The 18,160-nt window shown below is 37.8% G+C and overlaps 1 protein-coding gene across 6 annotated transcripts in view; it reads left to right on the top strand.

Moving 5' to 3' along the window:
* Positions 1-232: 232 nt before the first annotated feature.
* The window catches only part of ankhd1 (ankyrin repeat and KH domain containing 1), a 56,853-nt gene continuing 38,925 nt past the window's right edge, over positions 233-18,160 (top strand). For 2 of the 6 annotated variants that reach the window (XM_079847403.1, XM_079847400.1), the window contains exon 1: positions 233-693. In XM_079847403.1, coding sequence (XP_079703529.1) covers positions 430-693 — 264 coding nt within the window. In that variant the 5' untranslated portion in view covers positions 233-429. The remainder of the gene's footprint in view (positions 694-18,160) is intronic. The other 4 variants (XM_079847399.1, XM_079847398.1, XM_079847402.1 and 1 more) reach the window with 2 other exon arrangements.

The following is an 18,160-nucleotide window of genomic DNA, read 5'->3' as shown; positions in this document are numbered from 1 at the left end:
CTTTCTCGATAAAGACAAAAATAGGCGTATCGAGAGGGCGGGAATTTGTGACAAGCGTGCCCGCGTCCAATCGTCTTTACTAAAGGATGTTTCCTGGCGTTAAATCTTAAAGCCCTCTTGTAAACCAACCTTGACGTCGCGTGCTTTTGCTTGAGTAGCGTGCGTTGCAGCCAATCAGGTTCCAGTACTTAACTCTCGCGCCCAATAACCTACGCATATTTTGAACAAGGGCGGGACAATACACAAATGGAACGAAGTAGGATAGGTTGTTAGAAAGTTAATGGCTTGGGGGAAAGAGATTCTCTTCTCGCTTCAGGAGAGTTTGAGGATTTTTCTGAAGTAAAACGTAATTATTTTATAACAATATAACCCCAAAGAAAGTGAAAAGACAACATTACCTTCACAAATAGACGTATTATTTAGGAAAGTATGCAGGATGCAGTAGCCGGGACGGCAATGCTGACGGACGGCTTCGAGGACGAGATTGACTCGGTGACTCCGCGTTCCCCTGCGTTAGGGATGGGGGTTGGAGCTACACCAGGAGCCGGACTCGGGGGCCTTGGTGGCAAGAAAGTCCGCTTGTTCGGCGAGGCTGGCGGGCCCACCACAGACAGACTTGATTTCAAACTCACAGCGGCCGCGGTGTTATCGTCAGGCCCCGGATCCGGCAGCGACGAGGATGAGGTGTCTGAGGTGAGAGCGAGTCAGCCTGCAGGAAAGTGGAGAGAGAGTGTGTGTGTGCTAGCTCACATGCTAACTCCTGCTAGCCCTAATAGGCTTCATTCCCAACCCACCAAAACCCTGGAATTAATCACCTCATCTAAAGAGGCCGACTTATCATGTCCCACTTTTGACAACATTTACACAACAACACCTTTGTGCGGAGCGCCTTTAGCAACTATTTCAGTAGCGTTTCGCGCGACCCACGTTGCCAGTTGCGTTTCTAAATAGCTCATATTCAGGCGAGTTAGCTTAGCTTAGCACGGGCTCAGATGAAGGCGGCGATTTGGGCCTAAAGAGAACATCAGGGGGCAACGCCATCGTCTGCTAGTTAGCCATCCCAAATAATTTCACCGATTTCAACCACTTGTCACGTTAGTTTACGCCTTTAAAGTGTAACTTATCACACGTCGCGTCTTAGTGACATTCATTTCGAAAGATGTAGAAATATCGCTAGCCGGGAGGCTAAGTGGCTCTTGGTACGTATCTAAATATTAGCTGGAAATTTTAGCTTTTTAGCAAAGCTTATCTGCGTGACGGTGCCTCGCCAGGCCTTTGCACTGTGTTGGTAAACTTAAGGTTTGACTTAGATCTGACATCTGTGTCAGTAGATGCATGATGTTCTAACGTTCACATTACCTTAGTGTCAGCACTTGTACTTAGGCTCAAGACATGTAAATGTATCCACACAGCAGGATCTGTCATTTCATGGGACGCAAATGTTAAAACAACAAACTTTAAGGTTAGATATTTATTCTTTGATGTCAGAGGGACAATCATTAGCCATTGTGATCATGAAGTGTGGCGCTGGGCTTCAGGGCTACTTGTCATGTGGGTTTGTATCAAGATGCACCTGTTGGGTCCTGTAGATTGATAATTATCAATCCCACTTAGGAAGATTTTCTAAAACTGTAGCAACGTCTAATAGAATCAAGTGCATACTTTATTCAAGCATTTGCAATACTCAAACAGCCTCCCAGAGGTATGGTCTGATTCTTAATTTTGATTAAAGGATTGTATGGATGTACCTTTTGTTGACAGATGACGTGCATTTGCCATGCAAGAATTGCATGATGAAAAATGAATGCATGCGTGTAGGAGTGGGTGATGTTTGCTTTAAATTAGGTTGTTGCGATATCAAATGTTTAGATAGTTTTGAAATTATTAACACCAAATTTGATTTCACCACAAAAAATAATACTAGCTTCAGTAAAGTTGACAACTTTTTACATAAAAGTAATTATAGAACCGAGATGCAAATTAAGTAAACGGTACTTGTTTTTCAGGTCGACCTATCGTGTGTGAAAACCAAATTGAGTCCTCTTTTGTGGCAAATTGGGCTTGGATCTGTATAAAATCACTTGAACTTTTAAAAATTCACCCTGTCTTTTTTCTAAATGCATGTTCTAGATCTTATTGCGAACAATTCATCTGATTCTATTCTATTAATAGATTCTATTTTATTAATATCTGAATCTTCCGGCGTAAACGACAGACTTCTCTCTGGTCTTCTCCAATCATTTACTCGACATAAACCTCACTTCTGCAAGATTTTGTGCAACGGCCACATATCAAAAAAAATGGAATAAAATATGTTACTACTTCCATTTTATTTACGTTTTTGTTTTGTGTATCCATTTTTTAAAATTTAACTGGCATGTCTTAAAAACGCATACAACTGATAGACTTTCATGACGAAGCATATCATGAGAGCATAACCGCAATCTTTACCGGTTGACAAATTTCTTCGTATTTATCGTGTCTATTGGTATATCGCATACTTGCTCCACAACCAAGTGTGAAGTGTTTAAAAAAATATGAACGCGTTGTTGGCTGCAGAGCAACCTTAGGCCTGTTTTAATGTAAATGACTGAAGTCAAATGAAGTTCTCCGGGAGTAAGCTGTGCTGAAACGCTTACAAATGTACATACACCGTTGTATTTCAGAGCTGCATGTGACCCCCCCCCCCCCCCCCCCCTGTCTGGAGTACAGGGGTGTGTCTGTTGTTGCCTTTTATAACTTGTAATGGTTGCCCCCTACCCATGTGTTGTTGGTATTTGTTTGGAATTTAGGGGGAGGGGTATTAAAGTCGGTGGAGGTACACAGAGATGATGACTAGCTCAGGTAGGACTCGCATTCCCACGAATTCCGGCACTCTGAATGAACTTCCTGTTAGGTCACTCCGCTTCATGAGTCAGTCTGCTCTATGCTTTATGACTTAAAATTAGACTAAATATGTTTAGAAATGTAATCATGTATGTGAAAAACAAGTTTAGTCATTCTGCAACCCAAAGTATTGCTGAATCAGGATATTCAATCTGACCTGGAAGCAGGATCATGTGAGAAGTTGTAACATTACATTCATTAAATTACGAATCAACACATTTTTTTTAGGTACATTTAAATTCTTGACACTCTTTTTGATTTGTATTAGTTCTACATGGAATTCTGCAGTTGTCTGTAGTCACACATTTGCATAGTCAGTTTCAGATACTGAGCCTTGTATCTTATTTGTGTCACTTTAAATTGTGACAGTGATTTGTTCTCTTAATATAGGCCTCTACTGCAAGCTATATTCATGGTTCTGGAAAATCTGGGAATATTAGGGAATTTCAAAAGTGTGATTTGCATGCGTGGGGGGGGGTATGAAAATGAATGAAATGTTAAAGGTCATGGGAAATTTTAAAGGCAATTTAAATTGTATGGTTACACTGTTCTAATCACTTCGTGTGAGTGTGATGGTGTTTTTCACACATTGGTCAACATGTGGAAACCCACTATATGTCCTGTATATTAACAGGCACAGAAGTGACGTTCTGGGTTCATTCAGAGACTCTTTGTTAAATCAATACCTGAGTCAGTCAAATGTCAGATGAAAAGAGCAGCATACTTGTAGCGGACAATTACCCTTTTCTGCCCTCATGTCAAAATGCTTTTTCTTATGAGAATCGAAAAAAACAAAACACATTTAGTATCAAAGTTTGCATTGCATTTACTGAGTTTAAGTCCTCGTCCTCTACTGAATACCTCATTAGCATCTTTTTATCTTAATGTCTTATGAACACCCTTACACCATAATATTTTTGACTTATGGAAACTCCTAACATAAAAAGGTATTTCTTGTGAGCATTTGTTAGTGTGTGTGTTTTTTTTCTCTTAACGCATTTAATGACCAAGACCATACTCATGACTGTGGCCTATGACACAGCATGTGTTTTCTAATTAATTGCATATTGCTCTCTGAAGAGGGAGTCAACTACAGTCGTTACATGTTAACTCCCTGTCTTTGGGGAAAACTGTAGATATAATCGTATACAAACCTGGCAATCCCTCTACCTTGTTTCTAGTTTAGATCCTGGCTAGTGCAACATATATTTTCGGTGTCTGTTTAATAGGGGTGGGAATCTTTTGGTACCTCATGATTCCATTCAAATCAATTCTTGAGGTCACGATAAAAAAAAATCTAAATGTTGAGTCATTTCGATTTGATTGTAGTTTACTGTTTTGTTACTTATTTGACTGCGGTAGACAGTTTAATCGGTCTAGAAGAAAAGAAATTCACTGAATTAAATGTAAACAAATGCCATTTAAGCTGACTGCAATCATTACTCAAATGACTGGCAGTCTTCTGTAATAAAGCAAGGCAGTCCTGAGACAAATAGAAAAACTACTTAGTACATAAATTAAATTCTTGATACAAAAATACGATTTTTTGCAAATATAAAACTGGTAAATAAAATGAAAATAAACAACAGTACAAATACAATAGAAAAAAAAATACAAATTAAATAGGCTAAACTAAGTTTTTCAGGTACAGTAGCCTGGTTTTATTTGACACGTCTTAAGAAATACTACAGAAATTGAATAAAATGTAAAAATAAAACACTGTATAGTCTTCACTGTATGAATTAAATATAAATTGATTCATAATAAATATACTGAAGTAATTCATTCAAAAACAGCAAGTGATTTTTAAAAAGAATTATTACCATTAATGAAACAGACGGAAATAGACTTAATTAAACTTGTATCAGACTTGTATATGATCCTCTCTGAGAAGTTTTTGTACTATTTTGTAGTTCAGAGTGTATTTAAGTGCTAGGGTTAGTTTCTCATTGCTATATATGCGAAAGAATAAGTTTTAAATGCAAAATAATTTTTATTTTTATAAAGGCTGTGGATGTAGTGTCCGTACTGCGGCTTGAGAAGCAGCTTTATATAACCCGAGTACATACAGTACACATGCATTCAGAGCAGGTTCTCTGTTGTATTGGCAGTTTTATCCATATGTAACAGTGTAGTTGGAGTTTCATCATCTTGTGCAGTTCCAGTTTATGATGATTCTTTAAAAACTTGAGTTGTTTCAGCCATGCACCGTAGTATGTTAGAAATTATGTGAAGTAGCCTAAATTAGAGGTTGACCGATAGTGGATTTTACCGATATTTAGGTTTGACTGTACGTGCCGATAACGATTAATCAACCGATATTTTTAAAATGGATATTGGATAAAAAAAAAAAAAACATAACACTCCAAGTAAAACAGTGCTGAACTGAAATGTGCTAAATTAAATAAATATTTAAATGTGAATATATTAAAATGAGAAGTTCTACGGAATGAATTCTACAGAAAATAATTTAAAAATGAAAATATTACCGGTTTCTTTAGCTATAACCTAGAAACATACGCAAATTTCATAGGTAACCCTTTACAAGTCCCATGTGTTAACAAGGATGTATTAGCTAGCTTTCATGAACCAAATGCATTATGCAATATAATTTTGTTTTTACAGCATGTATTAATATTTGAGCAAGACAACTGTACCTTGATCATTCATGTTAGTTCATAGTACATTAAGGTTAACAGATAAAATAAATATTAAAACTGTTGTAAATGTTGAAATTAACAAACTAATAACAATAGACAATATACTACAACATTTATTAACCTTAGTTAATTCTAAAAATATTATCTTATTGTAAAGTTTTACCATTTCATATAAATCCAAAGAGTCTGCTATGCTTAAAGATGGCCATCTTTAAATATCTGCAAAGGCCAGAGCATTAAAATTGCATAAATGTATATTACATGTATAGTCTATCACTTTATTTGCTTCTATATAAGATCTATTATATTTCTAATCAAAATTACAATATGTATTGCAGTGATAAAAAATAATTGAATCGAATGCGTTTCTGATTTGTTTGTTTCTGTTGGCTGCATGAACATATCAATGTTGAGAAAGCAATCACATCACTAGCTTTAAACATGCAACTTTGCCGGCTAATAAATGCATAAAAGTGACCAGCTGGATATAAACCATAGACTGTAAAAAAAAAAAAATGGACGTAGTGTCCGTGATTTCACCTGTAGATTTCTGAAGAACGTTTTTGAAGCCTAAAGTGAGCGTAGCCGGCCGTCGCCATCTTGGCCGTGTGTCACTCCCGGATAACAGAATATGGTCAAAGAGGCAGGGCGTGGGTGGAGCTGAAACCACGCCCGCCTAGCTCGACGTGATCGAGTTTGCTCAGGTTTAGGAGGTAATGCTATATGCTACTGGCCTCGCGCTACAGTGACAGCTGACTTGAAGTAAAGCCAATAGTTAAAAGTTCATGTTTTTGCCCTTCGAAATACTATAATAGTTAAGACATAACTAAAAGTGAGACTGTGTATCGTGATGCATTTTTATTCAGCTAGTTAAAAATGTATTATCATGTAGTAACTTACAATATTGCTCTGAGCTTGTGCGTGTGACAGTGATTCATGCGCATACATGTCACTCAGCGCGGCATCGCACGTCAAGTTCGTAGAGCTTTATTCAATCCATTTTAAATTCTGATTTCGGCCGCCTCTCAAATGGGTAGGTATTACAAAACAATAGGTATTACCTAAGAAGTTCAAGTAAATGCACTAGAAAGCCACGCTCATTCAAGGGTGTGCATCTATTGCATGGAAGGAGAGAAAGCACTGACACCTGTATTCATACCGTTTCGCTGTCAGTGTTTTAAATGCGCATCTGAAGTGTCAGTGCTCTCCGTGCTGCGCGCAGCCTCACGTGTTACAAAAAACAACACGCGGTGCCAATGATAGTTCGCTCTCGTACTGTATAATGCCAGCAGTCTCTTCTCAGCACTCTTGTACTGTGTAATGACTGCACACTTCTCAGCCGCTCCAGCAACGGACGCAACCCGGAAAAACTATCGGTATGGATTTTTGCCGATAACGATAGTTCCACCTATCAACTATCGATTCCGATATATCGGCAAAACCGATGAATCGGTCGACCTTTAGCCTAAATATTAGCACAATATTACACAGCTCCAGCACCACTCACTATTGCTAGCCCTTTTTATCCAACCCAATAAATTGGATTCTAAAGTGCTCACTCTCATGTTCTTCCAAACCTGAATGAATTTGTCTTCTCTAGAACACAAAATGAGATGTTAGAGAGGATGTTTACGCTGCTCTTTTCCATACAATATAAGCGAAAGGTGACCAGGGGCTTTTAAGCTTCAAATATCACAATAATAAAAACCCATAAAATACCATAAAAAGTCTGACTAATGCGCTATATTTCCAGTCTTCTAAAGTCATGTTAGAACTTTATGTGAAGAACAGACTGAAATTTAAGTTATTTTCGTAATATTGTCGTCTTCAGCTCTCCAATATCAGCTGTGTGAATATATGCCTGTTTATATTTCTCACATCATGATCAGTTAAGAGACTCACAAGAACCAAGAATATCTTGCATCATTGTTGTGACGCTTTGTTGTGCCATATATAAATATGGAGATGTAATTTAGGATCTGTTGTAGCTGAGATTAATAGTGAATAAATGTATGAATTGAAGAAGAAATTAAATCAAACTGGTTTGGAACAACACTGTGAGTAAATAATGACTAAACTTACATTTTTGGGGGGAACTTTTCCTTTAGTATACACATGTGATAGACCAATACCTTACGCATGCTTTTTATCAAATATTCTGTGTTTATCTGAAGAGCATGTCCATACTAAATGTTATTCCTCTGATTTTCCTCATCTACATGTGACCTCAAAACACAAGCAGATAAATATGCTGTGATTAGTTTGTATGAACCTGGCTGACACGGGTCATATGTTGTGCTGAACCGTTGTACGAGTTGCTGTTTTGGACTTTACACGCTGTATATTATTGTTGTCCGAAGTCTCTCTACCAGGTGGCCTGCATGCATGGCTAAGGCCCTGTTTACATGAGAACGCTCGCGGGTGAAAACGTAAAAATATTTGATCAGATGTGCCTTTCGTTTAGATGGCGTTTTTGGGGCTTAAAACGCAAAAAAGTGAAACCACCCTCCTGAGTGGAAATCTTAAAAACGCTCCACCGTCGCATTCCCATCTAAAGGGTAGAAAAGTCTTCTAGACAGTGAAGGTTGTAAGCAGGCGCGCGGACTTGGTGTTGTTGTGTGGCAGTGCTTCACATTGCCACCTAGCCGCCTGGAGTGCATACTACATCGAATTTCACACACTTTTGCATCACCATATATATGCACGCAGATTTCCCCCCCATAACGCTTGTCTAAACGCAGAATAAATAGTGATAACGCAACGCCACTTTTGCGTTTTCTCTTCAGATCATTTCTGTGTAAACATAGCCTAAAATTTCCCTGTCATTTGTGTTTTTTTTCCCCATCTCAAGATATTGAGTAAAAGCACTTTGTTTAACGACACCTCAGGACGTAGGAATATGAGCTAGTGTTTTTGATTTCACCAAGTCATCCTATTGTTTTCATGATGGTTTAGGGTTACCAGCCCTTAACCTGTCTGCAACCACCAGACATGTCAGGTATTTGTGTGTAATAAAGGAATTGTGCCACCTCCTCCAGTTCTTGCCTCTTGCTGGAAGTGTAGCACTCGCAGTCTGTCTCTCAGTGCAGAGATGAGGTAATGAGAATCACTTGTTTGGACGTAGCCTCTGGTCTCGCCCTCATCTCTCTCTTTCTTTCTCTCTCTCTCACTCACACCCTGAGACAAATGCTTCCCAGAGTCTGAGACCAGAGCACAACAATTCCAGCCACGCCAGAGCTCTGCACATTCAAATGCTCCTGTATGCTTTTAATTACTCTTACTGCAGAAGGGCTCTCTGCTTTGACCACGCCCGGCTTCGCTGCCTTACTCACCCTGCTTTTTGGGTCAGCTCCTTTTGGCAGCCCTTCATATTTATCTCGTCTGAAATTGTATGACCCCTCCCAGTTCCTTGGTCTTGAAACTTCAGTACACAAAAAGGGTAATCTCTTGACATAATTCTAAGAACAACCAGAATGTTTTTTTGTGTTTTGCAGTGTTTTGCAGTGTTTCTGGTGGCGGCCTCCTAGATTTTGGCAGGAACCAACGTCTCCTGAATTGTATAACTGTTCTGTAAGGTTTGAAATTGAGTATAGTTTCTTTCTCTTAGAAAATACAAGATTTTCATCTTGTTCATTTACATTAATGCTTGTAAAATAAATGCGTCCTTCTGCCAATGTGGGTGGAATACGGTACTAAAGTGTGCAGAATGGGCATCAGAGCGGTTGACATGACAATCGCCGCACATTTTGTTTTTTGTTGGCTTGCGTTTTTTAAATGCTTAAGTTTGCTGATTTATTAGGGCCCAAGCACCAACGGTCATTACTCCTGTCTTCAGTGTCACATGATCCTTTTGAAATCATTCTAATATGTTTCTTCTTCTTCTTATTATTATTATCAATGTTGAGAACAGTGGTGTTGCTTAATATTTTTGATAAAACTTTGATGGATTTTCTTCAGGGTAGTCTAGAACTTCATCAACAGTTTGTACTGGCAATAACAAACAGATTTTAGCTTAACAGAATTTAATTGAATGCTTCATGCACGTCATATGCCTTCTGCTCCATTTACATGAAGCAAGTGTTTACAACTGGGTTATTTAAGCAGGCTTGTCTTTTCTATTTGCATTTCAAAAACAAAGTAAACCTTTTGTGCACATCAGGCATTATTTGAGCAACCTCAGATGTCACACTTTCTTTGAAGGGTTCTGTGGCAGACCACAGGAACAAAACTCATGCAAGGTTACTCTGCATTGTTAGATATATAATCTGATATGAATGGGAATGACATTTATTTATTTGATTGATGTTCGAAAGTTTCCTGTTAAAACCAAAGACATGGGCAAAACATATACTATGGATTGTGTGATTCTGTCTCATCATATCTGAGTTTTTAATGATTTTTATCAAATAAATTCAGCTTTGGTGAGCTTTGAAAGAGACTTCTTTCAAAAACAAAAAATCTCACAGACTCCAAACTTTTGATTGTGTGTGTGTGTGTGTGTGTATGTGTATGTGTGTGTACATCTATCTATCTATCTTGGTCTGTGACCGTCATGGGATCTGAGTTCAATTTTGCTGAGTTGGACCTGGCTGAACTTTTGTAACTCTCACTTGCCATGCAAGTTTTAAAGGTTGTAGCTTTATTGCTAGGTGATGCGTTTTTTTTATTTAAAAAAAAAAAAATGTTTATGCTTTGACACCACTGTGTATTTATATTATTCTTAACTTTGGTAAAATTTTGTGGCTTATTTAGTCTAGTATCACAAATGACTGGAACAGTCATGGAAATTAAGTTTAGGAATCTTGTCTCATCTCAAGATCACTCATTTAACAGTTCATCTATTGACAAAATTATGAAAAAATGATCAGTCGAGAATTTAAAAAAATTCAGGAATGTCAGAATCCGTTTGCATACTTCCTGCATAAATAATGTCTGTCAGAACCAACATGTTGAAGGATGTTCACTAACAAAATCTGCAGTTAGGACTGATAAAATTGCTATTAAAATCAGAAACTGTAGGAAATTTGATAAAAACATATTGAAAGACTTCAATATTTTTGTTCAACAGGTTTTAATCAGTTTCAAGTTAGGTAACTTTTTGGTAAAAGATCTCTTTTTGATTTTGATTTAATTTATTTCTTATCCAGCAAGTATTCATTGAATTAATTGATTGTCCGTGAGTGTGTTTTTATTTCTAATATTCCAAACCGACAGCCAAAGTTTTTAACAGACGTAATAATGTGTGTTAAGGGGTGAACAATGTTTGATTTTGGGGTAATTATAAAACGTGCTGGAATAGTTCTAAATGCTTTGTGTGTAGTTCATTGTATTTATTTTGTGTTAAGTTAATTTTGTGGCTTAAATTGTTACTCAGAAACTGACATGTTTGGCTTGTCAAATGTACATTCAGCTGTCGCAAATTCGTTGACTTTTGAAAATTAAGTACATTTTTTTTAACCAGGAAAGAGGAGTGGTTTTGTTGCACAGTTGTTTTTCTTGTCTCTAATAAAAATGTCGGTATACCAGTACTTTCTGAAAACTCTTCTGATGGCTTTTGAGACCACCGTGCTGGTCTAGCCTGCCCAGGTTGGTAGCCATCAATGTGCTTCCGCCTACGCTAAGAAGCAGTCCAGTTCCTCCCAGTACCTCACAGTGTGGGATGTCCTACCCTCCCTGCGGGTGTTAAGAGAGGTGTGTGGAGGTCAAGGGCACAGGGAGAGTAGAGGGAGGGGGGAAACCCGCTGATCAGCTCATCTTAATGCTTACAGTAATTCAAAGGCTGAAAGGCTCAGGGCCTAAATAGCATGCAGCTTTTTCTCCCAGCTGCGTTTAAGAGAGGGGTAGGCCTAGTGGCTGATGTGAACTTTGTGACTAGTGCCCTCATTTGTGTTAATTACCTGTCCCTGTTCAAGGGGACACACCATGTGCTGCAGCATTATTGTTATAGAGGCTCATGGAATAGGCATTTTAACACCTTAAAGTCACCAAGAAAATTCACTCTGTTTTGTAAATGCATGTCAAAGATCTTATTGTAAATTATTCATCCATGTATGCATTTAATTAAAAAAACAAAATTGGCCATGCAATGTTTAATCACAATTACTAAGTTTACATGTGAACCAATAATGTAATTATTTTCAATAATCAAAGTTAAGGATGGAAGATGTTTAGATGACCTTTTCAAAACGTTTCTCTCCTTTGTACATGCAATTTTCATTATTCTGATTATTGCTGAGAATATTAGGGTTTTGGCATCAGTTTATTTTTTTTTTTTTTTTATTTTTTTTTTTTTTTTTGACTCATTTAAAAATATCTCCAATTTGATGTTTTAAACCATAAATATACTGCATTATATCCATGCTGCTGTCAAGATTCCCCAAAAATGTGATGCCTTTTTCACCACGTTGAATTGAATCTGCACACCACTCCAGGAGTGTGACACGTCATCCGTGAACTGCACAAGCATATGCGCACTTTGGTAACTGTAGAATAGATGCGATTAAATAAACATGCCTGTTTATTGCGATTTAAAATTAGCATATGCACCATAGGGCTGGGAGATATGGGCAAAAAAATTATCACAATAAAATTTTTCATATCAGTCATTATCGATAATTATCACTAGGGTTGCAACTAAGAGTGGGGATTTCTAGGCACCTCACGATTCAATTACAATTCAGAGGGCTGCGATGCATCTTTTTTTTCTCTACAGGATTTTCTTTTTTCTCACTGTGTGATTACTTGGTACTTTTAAAGCAAAGTATTTGTAATGATCCATAATGAATTTACTTCCAATATATTTTAGTATATTATATTTATATAAATATTTTATTTGGCGATAGAGTTTGTAATTCGCTTTGCCTTTTCCGAGTTTGGTGGAAGCTTTCAAGGTTGTCCTGGTTTCCACGTCAGCGCTGTTTGATCTGACTTGTGTGGTTTATAACAGAATTCTGTGACAAATTTGAATGCTTCCAATTAGATCTCGCTGCGATGTTATTAATTCTGCGTTGAATTCAAACGCTTTCTCACTGGATCTCCCAATGCTGTGTAATAAGCGTCGCGTGATTGAGATCGGCCCATGGGTAAACCTGTTCTGAGCTTGCACTGTGTATAGCGCAGCTCAAACGGATAGTGCGGTTTCATTTCATTTGATGTTTCTCGTATGTAACAGAAGTTTTGCCTTTTGCGTTCCGTCAACATTATCAAGTAACATTTAGAAAATCGTTTTTTGACATTTGTGTCAAATATACTACGATTCAGAATCGTCCACATCGCGATGCAAGAATCGTCCCCCCCCCACCCCTAGCTGCAACTAACGATTTTCATTATCGATTAGTTGGCTGATTATTTCTCCGATTAATCGGATAAAAAAGGCCCAGTTTTCCTTTTTTTTTGGGACAAATTTCCACATCTTGCCCAGTGCTGTCCTTCAAACAAACGTGCCAACTAAATGCTATGAAAACATATGTAGTGAATATATCTACAGTGGGGAGAACAAGTATTTGATACACTGCCGATTTTGCAGGTTTTCCTACTTGCAAAGCATGTAGAGGTCTGTAATTTATATCGTAGGTACACTTCAACTGTGAGATGGAATCTAAAACAAAAATCCAGAAAATCACATTGTATGATTTTTAAATAATTAATTCCGTCACTCACCGTTGAAGAGTACCTATGATAAAAATTACAGACCTCGACATGCTTTGTAAGTGGGAAAACCTGCAAAATCGGCAGTGTATCAAATACTTGTTCTCCCCACTGTGTATCAGGGTTTCCGCGGGGTTGTAAAAGGTTGTAAATTAAATTATGCCAAATTAAGGCCAGTAAAAAGTAGTAAAAAGTAGTAAACGTCATCTGACGAGGTAGTAAATTTTCGAAGCCCCATCTAACTGGGTCTATATCATGGGTGTCCAAACTACGGCCCGCGGTCCAGTTTTTATTGGCCCGCAGCCAGGGTCCGAAATTAACAAGCGCCAAGTGTGGTTAGATTTTCCGTTTGGCGAGTAAATCTCAAAAGGCTATCCGCCACACTGGCGGGTGAATGTTCATCATACCAAAATAGTAATAAAAAAATATTACAATTGCCTTTTGTAATGTTATGATGCCTGGAAATTAGTTCAAATCTCCTGCGAATCTAGAGCGAGCGAGCGAGCAAAAGCGCGCATGCAAACCGTGTAGCGAGCGCACGGCAGAGAGGGAGAGACCTTGCGTGTCTCTCTCTCTCTCTCTCTCTCTCTCTCATGCAGTGGTGACGCGTTCATATAAACGGCACCTAAACGCTGTAAAAAAAAAAATATTATGGCATTTTAATTGTTTATTAATAAACAAGTGTTTCTGTGACAGCTGCAAAGATGAAGTTGACACTGACTCGCGATCTTCGCAGTGAACGCGCCGGAGAAAAATGCATTTCTTACGGATTAGCCTATAGCCTACTTTTATTTAGTTTTGAATGGTTCTGTTTAAAAGTAGAAATTTCAAGCTTTCTGTAGATAATAGATATAGGATATTTCTAATTTGTTTAGGTCTGTGAGGCGAGTAGCCTAGGCTACCTATACGCTGAGTTTCGGTTCATGTCTGAACGTGTTGTGATTATACAAAATAATGAAACATGGATTAAAATTAAGATAAAATTAATACAAAACGAAATTCGTTTCAAAGAGAGGCTTTGTGTTTTCTGTTTGATGTCTCTGTGAAAGTTTTAAAAGCATCCTTAATGGAGAACGAACGGTTAGGCTACATAACATGTTTTTTTCCTCAAATGCAAACACGAAATAAAAGACAAAATACTTTTTAAAAAGACAAACCATCAATTTTTGGGGAAAAAATATGGATTTATAGCTTTTGAAAAAAAATATGGATGGATTAATAGCGTTTTGGAAAAAAATATGGATGGATTTTTTAGCGTTTTGAAAAAAAAATCTGGATGGATTAATAGCGTTTTGGAAAAAAATATGGATGGAAAGATATTTCATGTCTTGTCACTTTACTTAACACTTAACACTGCTACAGTTGAAGTTTGAAGCCGTGTTGGTAGTAAAAATATTGTGATGGTAGTAAAATAGGTGGTAAAAAGGTAGTAAATTCAATTTAAGAATCTCTGTATAAACCCTGTGTATCTATGCTATATGCAAAAGAGCTATAAAGCAAAATAAAAGTTTAAATCCCTACATTAAAAATGAAGATAATAAAGATAAATCAAGAAAAATTAAAACACAAACTGTTAACTGATAAGAGGAATGTTCTGCAGGAACACACATTCACTTTGAACCTGTTACTATTATTTCTTTATCCTAAAAATGTAAATGTAAAATGTTTCTTATATTTAATTACACGCTGTTATCCCTTTACAGTTGCCACTCTCATAAAATACTTGAATTCCATGTTGCCTTTTAAACCTAAATTTAACGTTCAACAACAGATATTTCTGCAAAATGAATATTTTTGTGCTGAATATTAAAGGGGTGGTTGATTATTTCACTTTTCTAACTTAAGTTAGTGTGTAATGTTGCTGTTTGAGCATAAACAACATCTGCAAAGTTACAACGCTCAAAGTTCAAAGCAAAGGAAGATATTTGCTTTTAACCCTTTCGCACGTACGATCACACCGGTGTGATCAGTCTAGGCTGGTCCCTGGAGCGTACGATCACACCGGTGTGATCAGTCTAGGCTGGTCCCTGGAGCGTACGATCACACCGGTGTGATCAGTCTAGGCTGGTCCCTGGAGCGTACGATCACACCGGTGTGATCAGTCTAGGCTGGTCCCTGGAGCGTACGATCACACCGGTGTGATCAGTCTAGGCTGGTCCCTGGAGCGTACGATCACACCGGTGTGATCAGTCTAGGCTGGTCCCTGGAGCGTACGATCACACCGGTGTGATTAGAACGGTCAGTGCATCACGTGATCAACTGCTGAATTCAAATGTGCTCTCGCGCGTTGGCTGGCCCTGAGCCAGAGACAGGCGTGCTCAGAGGTGTCATATATCACAACTTTTCAGTGTTTTCAACCACATAATGTTTATTTTAGGCTTCAGACATATAAATTCACATAAGTACTAAAAAAAACAATACATTTAGAGTTGGTAAAATACACACTGATGTCTATGGAAGAGGCAATAATAATCCTTTCCATTATAATTAGACACGTTTTATTCATATCAGATACACATTGTGTAAGTAACTTTAAAGTTTACTCTATTCTTCTCTCAGTTCACCAGCCACTTACTTTTATGTATTTCGGGAGAAGTGGATGAATTCACGTGTTGTAAATCCAACAGATCCGATTCTCTGAACTGCGTCTGCGGCACAAACTAAGATGACGGCGCCCATCGCGCATACAGCTCAACTAACGCGATCGTTATAAAGGTGTTTAAACAACAAAACGCTTCCACTTGCATTCCGATTTTGACAGTCGGAATATCAGATATTTCATGCCATAGCTAACAAATTTGTGAATATTTTTAATAAAAAAGGAAAAATTACATAAAAGCAGATCATCATTCATTCAGCGCTGTTGCTGCTGCGGTGTGTCACTTGACAAGCAATGACACGTCACCATGGAAACCATAAAGTGACACATTCTAAATGACTGACTAAATGTCTGAATTGTCATTTTGAAAAACTCACGCTGGGGGGTCAGCCAGAATCTTTTAAACGTACGTGTGAAAGGGTTAAAGAAATCGCTTTTATACGCTGATTTCACGCAGACGTTATTTTGAAATCGAAAGCGAGGCTCCGGTGGGAAGAAAACCGGAAGTGTCGCCTTTAATCACAGGAGAGTCGTGAATGCGATGGCGTATTGTTGTGTTTAATGATGTTGTGTCAATTCTAAAACTGTACATACATTTCTTTCATACTTTAGACTATATACAGTGAAATTAATTTATAAATCAAATATTTTTTTTACATAATTCAGAAAGTAAAAAAAAAAGCAGGAATGAACTATATACATATCCTATATTGGATATTAACATCCAAAAGTGTAAATCGCGGCAGCAGCTTCAGGTTGGTAGTCCAAAGGCATTGTTGTTTATCTTTACTTCCGGGGTTTTTCCCACCGGAGCCTCACTTTCGATTTCAAAATGGCGGCTGCGTGAAATCAGCATATAGGACTACAACACACTGCTGGTAGGGACTACACAAAATTCCTCCCGGGTTAGTGACATCACCAACCCTAAAATTTACATAAACCCGCCCATGGGAACGCGATTTGTAGATTATCATGACATATGACATTATCAATATATTAATCAATGACTAGAATAGATGATAACTACACATAAGCTACATAACATCAACTAACCATTCAGAAATGTTGTCTACATGTCACTTCTTCTTGAGTCTCTCCATCTTTTTCTGACTCCAGTTTGAACATAAAAGGCTAAAAGTTTTAGAAATTTTCAGTGCATTTCTTTGTGAGGTAATCGAAGCTGCTAAGAATGAGCTGTTGTAGCTCCGCCCCCTGTGCCAAGAGCAGAAGCTCATTTGCATTTAAAGGAACAGACACACAAACTGTTTTTTGTTCACCCTCAAAAAGTGACATTTTTAACATGCTATATAAAAAAATCTGTGGGGTATTTTGAGCTAAAACTTCACATACTCACTCTGGGGACATCAAAGACTTATTTTACATCTTGTGAAAAGGGGATTATATGACCCCTTTAATAGTCTCCCTCTAATGCATCTCGTCTGTTTGACGCACCCTTTCGCAATCTGGGACTCATTCAGTAAAGTCTAAAGTTTAACTGTCAGGGCTGTCAGGACGAGCCTTCATGCAAAATGGAAATACTCGCTTGAATTTGTAACAATTACAGATAAGGATATAATGGTCAAATTAAAGTTCTGCGCTGAGGAAACATCACACATTAAACAGCACACGCATCTGTCAAGGCGCCTGACTGGGCAAGCCATGTTAAACATCATGCTTATGCATTAGCTTGAAGCTTAAAATAAATAATTCTCATGTTTTGAGCAGGAGCCTGGATCACATACCTTTCCAGCAGCCGCTCACTCTGTTTCCTCCACTATTTTTAGATGCATTTTGTCCGTAGAAATGCGTTATTCAGTGCTGTAATTTGATGCGATTGGCGGAAGTTTTCCGTGCACAGTGGGCAGACGCGACTAATCGATTGACAATCGCTGCCGATTTTCATTATGGATTATCTATTTTATCGATTAGTTGTTACTGCCCTTATCACGATAAATGTCAAATCTTTATTTCTTTTAAGTTTAAAGGCTGATTCTTTGCTCCGAAATGAAAGTTGTTGAAACCAGACAGTTAATTGTAGTTTTAAATTACTCTCTTATTGTCAGAACATGACAGCGTGATAAGCGTTCTTGTTTTATTGCCAGACTTCTCCAATAATTTAGTCAACTCCTCCACAATCAACTGCAAGCTCGCATTTATTATTCAGTGCAACGCCAACATCTCAAAATCCAATCAGCAGCTGATGGATAGAACAAAGTCCTACATTTTTCAATCCGCTACACTTCGATGTATGCAGGATTCCCGTAGATCCTTAAATTCTTATGTCTAAATTCTTAAATTTAAGGCTATATAAAATTGGCTTAAATTTTAGAAGACACTTTGAATTAGACATATCTAAATGCTTTCCAAA

This window comes from Squalius cephalus (assembly GCF_949319135.1).
Source record: "Squalius cephalus genome assembly, chromosome: 17".
Taxonomy (NCBI): Eukaryota; Metazoa; Chordata; class Actinopteri; order Cypriniformes; family Leuciscidae; genus Squalius; species Squalius cephalus.
The sequence above is the reverse complement of the archived record's forward strand: the minus strand, read 5'-3'. Positions and strand labels throughout refer to the sequence as shown.